This window comes from Chlamydotis macqueenii, chromosome 4 (genome assembly GCF_036417535.1).
Source record: "Chlamydotis macqueenii isolate bChlMac1 chromosome 4, bChlMac1.mat, whole genome shotgun sequence".
Taxonomy (NCBI): Eukaryota; Metazoa; Chordata; class Aves; order Otidiformes; family Otididae; genus Chlamydotis; species Chlamydotis macqueenii.
In genome coordinates, this window is record NC_141559.1 from 6,013,190 (window position 1) to 6,017,410 (window position 4,221).

The 4,221-nt window shown below is 54.0% G+C and overlaps 1 protein-coding gene across 1 annotated transcript; it reads left to right on the forward strand.

Moving 5' to 3' along the window:
• The first annotated feature begins 2,843 nt into the window (after positions 1 to 2,843).
• Positions 2,844 to 3,791, forward strand: LOC147600810 (olfactory receptor 14C36-like). The gene has a single exon (XM_086746618.1). It carries the CDS (start codon positions 2,844 to 2,846, stop codon positions 3,789 to 3,791), a length of 948 nt encoding a protein of 315 aa, XP_086602744.1.
• Positions 3,792 to 4,221: the final 430 nt, after the last annotated feature.

Sequence of the window (4,221 nt, forward strand, 5' to 3'; positions counted from 1 at the left end):
CACGCTCGCTCTGAATGGGGATGGTTTTCCTGTGCTGCACCTGCCAGCCGCAGGTAGCTGTGTGTGAGAGCCTTGGCAGCTCACCTAACGCTACAGGCCTCGATTTGGACATTAAACAGAGTAACTGCCCAAAATTTGATTGGGCAATGTGGGGGTGAAAACCCGTCCTTGTAGTCAATGGAGATGTAGTCAACTGGGCCGATGGAACAGACAGAGAGGAACCTGGCTCTCCCTGTGACACAGGACACCGTGTGGTCAGATGGCAGCACAGGCTGCCAATAAAATAATCAATAGGGACAAGGGCAGTTGTCTTGCACATGCCTTGGACAACCTCTGGTGTGTCAAATGCCACCAGGTATTTCATCTGAACAGCCAGCTCCTGACCTCCATCTTCATTAATTACCATAGGAGCTGAGACAAGGAGCTCACGTGCAGGTGCCTATAAAATGGACGCCTGAAGGGAGGCCAGAGGAATCCCACCTCCTGTGGGCTTGTGAACAGGCATGGGAGGGAGCTGAGCCCCCTTCCAGTGCCAGCAACAGAAACGCAGGGTGAGATGCTTCGATTGACTCAGCTGAATCCTATCCCTCATCAGGAGTAGGGAAGATCCCTGCCTGTCACTGTCTGTGTGTCCTGCCTAACAATAGGGGGAAAAACAGTGATGTTTAGACCTATTTGTCACATTTGGATAAATGTCACTGCTGGAAAAAAGCGTCTCTCCCCAGCTGAGGGAGGGTTCATAAGCGATGGCTTCAGGCTGCTTCCCAGTAGGTTCCCTGCAGCCCCAGGGACAGCTGGAGGGAGCCCCGAGGGGACAGAGAAAGTGCTGCCTTGGGCTGGGCCTCTGCTGCTGAGCTGGGCCGGGCTCCAGGCATGGAGGGAGCTGCTGGTAACAGGGCAGCGCTGCAGAGAGACAGCTCTGCCCAGGAGCAGCTCCTCTGCCAAGCGCAGCAGGGCTGAGGGCTCTGCCTGCAGGAGCTGAGAAGATAAGCGTGGCAGAGAGAGGAAGCTGTGTGGAGTGGAACGAGAGCTGAGCCTTCACTAGGGGAGAAATCTTCACAGCCCTTGGCACAGTAAGTCTCTGGATGCAGGGCCATGCAGCTGTCGTGCCTGGAGGCATCTCTGAAAGCTTGCACTCCCCACATCCTACGGCATCTTCCAGGAGGATTCTTGTTTTTCTCTGCTGTAGAGAACGACGTGGTGCAGAGTAAGGCTTCCCCACTGTCAGAGGGAGCAGGCATGACAGCTGCCTTCTCCTGGGGGTGGCTGCAGGTGAGTGAAGCTGGTGAGCACCCAGGGATGCTCAGCTTTGTTCTTCAGAGCAGGGTTCCTGCATCCCAGGGGCTGTGTGCTGGGGCAGGGACTGCTGCCTGCCATGGCCAGCACTCAGACTACTTGGGGAGATCCCCATGGAATTGTGGGGAGGAGCAGTGGGTGGAAGAAGTGACCCCCCCAGCAGCCATAGGGCAGGGTGCTTCTCCTGTTGAGAGGGTGCTGCGTGGGTCAGGGCTGCTGACAGCTCCATCTCAGCCCCAGGACATTTCCCAGGGGACTTTTAAAGAAGCACGTCAAGGCAACCTCTACATGAAAGGGAAACAGTCTGGGCTGTGAGTTTTCTCTTCTTGGTGGGCTGGGTGGTCAGTGGGAGATGGGATTTAATTTCTCCATTCTGGAGAAGGAGCTGAGACCCCAGTTCTTGTTAGGAGTTGTCTGAGTGGCTCCCCTGCACACACAGAGATGCCCCTGGGCAGTGCCCTGCTGCCAGGAGGTGTCTGCAAGCAAAGCTGAGCACACAGCGCGTGGGATGGGGTCTGTGGGAACTGACAGAGCAGAGAGGTGAGGACAGAGGAACAGCTCCCAGCAGAGAGAGCTCCAGGCATGGGCAGGGATAGAGAGGGAGCTTCTCCTGGCAGTACCATGGCAGGGGGGATTTGGGTACCTCCCTTGCATTCTCTGCTGTGCAGATGCCTTCCCAGAGAAACCTCTGGTCTCCTTTTCCACCCAGCAGATTAGACTCCTTGCCTAGGGGGTCCTGCTGTGCTGCAGGCTGCCCTCCAGAAGGGCACAGCACTTCCATGGCATTGCTGAGTTACCCAGTAGCCCCATGGAGAAGACAGCACAGTGCTAAGGCCATGGAAATGCTGCCGTAGCGCTGTATGCTGGCAGCTGCAATGAGCCATCTGTGTCCATGGCTGGGAGGAGAGAGATGAAATCCTCCTTGGGTACGATGAGACAAGGTGAGGGGTTTGGAGGTCTGAACTCAGAAGCTGGATTCCTCTGTCCTCAGCAGTGTCCAGAACACCTGGGTGTGACTGTCCCCCAGCTCAAAAATGTGGCGGCAGAGGGCAGCTGAGACCAGGGCTGATGGACAGAGCGGCTGTCCTCCCTCTGCATTAAGGAACTGTCTCTTTGCCTCTTAGGACCCACAAGGTTTCACCTGGAGTGCAGCAAAAATGCCAGATTTCTGCCTTAAAAACACTCCCCAGGTGTGGTGGGTACTAGAACAGAAGCAGCAAAAAATCCCCACAGCTTTGCTCTTCAGTTGTGTGAACTGGGAGCAATAATGCTGAAAAGCTCTTCGATATCATGAGTGCATTTAAGCTGAGATGACCCCATGTTCCTGTTTTCCTATTGCTGCAGGACCGGACTGAATCCTGCAGAGCCACAGCAAAGCCCCCTGCTCCCAATGGCATCATCAGCCAGAACCAACCAAAGTTCATGAGAGGGACCTACACAAGTTTTTCCTGGAAGGCAGTTTTCTGGGTTTTGCCTGAGAAATGGAATAACCTGTGTTCAGTGAGGTGCCTTTTAATCCATGGACAAGTTATCATGCACAAAGGCAAATGTCCAACAGCAGCTCCATCACTGAGTTCTTCCTCCTGGCATTCGCAGACACACGGGAGCTGCAGCTCTTGCACTTCTGGCTCTTCCTGGGCATCTACCTGGCTGCCCTCCTGGGCAATGGCCTCGTCATCACTGCCATAGCCTGCGACCACCGCCTACACACTCCCATGTACTTCTTCCTTCTCAACCTCTCCCTCCTCGACATGGGCTCCATCTCTACCACCATCCCCAAAGCCATGGCCAATTCGCTCTGGGACACCAGGGCCATTTCCTATGTGGGATGTGCTGCACAGGTCTTTATTTTTTTCTTCTTAGTGTCAGCAGAGTATTTTCTTCTCACTGTCATGGCCTATGACCGCTACATTGCCATCTGCAGACCCCTGCACTACGGGACCCTCCTGGGCAGCAGAGCTTGTGTCCACATGGCAGCAGCTGCCTGGGGCAGTGGGTTTCTCAATGCTCTGCTGCACACTGCCAATACATTTTCACTGCCACTCTGCCAGGGCAATGCTGTGGACCAGTTCTTCTGTGAAATCCCCCAGATCCTCAAGCTCTCCTGCTCAAACCTCTACCTCAGGGAAGTAGAGCTTCTTGCTTTTAGTGCTTTTCTATTTTGGGGTTGTTTTCTTTTCATTGTGCTGTCCTATGTGCAGATCTTGAGGGCCGTGCTGAAGATCCCCTCTGAGCAGGGACGGCACAAAGCCTTTTCCACGTGCCTCCCTCACCTGGCTGTGGTCTCCCTGTTTATCAGCACTGCAGTGTCTGCCTACCTGAAGCCCCCCTCTGTCTCCTCTCCATACACAGATCTGGTGCTGGCCGTGCTTTACTCAGTGGTGCCTCCAACAGTGAACCCCCTCATCTACAGCATGAGGAATCTGGAACTCAAGGATGCCTCGTGGAAAACGATTGGACGTTTGTCCTTCCTGTCTGCTTTCCTCTGCAGATAACTCTCTGTGTATGCCGTGACTGCCCAAGCCTGTCTTTCCTTCCTTATAATTTTTTCCTGTTTCCACTTGTGGTGATGTATTCTCAATCAGAAACATCATTGTTCATCCCCTCCCACTTAAGTATTCACTCATCTTGTGTGGCCCAGAGATTTGTGTAAATGAGGAGCCAACGCCTCTGGATATTAAAGGAAAATAAATGAACCTGCTTTGACTTTTTTTTTGTCTGAGAACCATCTTTGTAGAGCTGGAGGGAATAGGATGTGAAAGCGCCTTCCTGAATCTGCTGGTTGAGGGCAGCCTGCTCCCTCACTGCCTGAGGACCTGTAGGGTCGGGGCGCTTGTGCTGGCCTGGGGAGATGGGGTGACACAGAAGGGCTGCAGTCCTCTCAGGATTTCCTGGAGAAGAGAAAAGGGGACACTGGATGCAAGT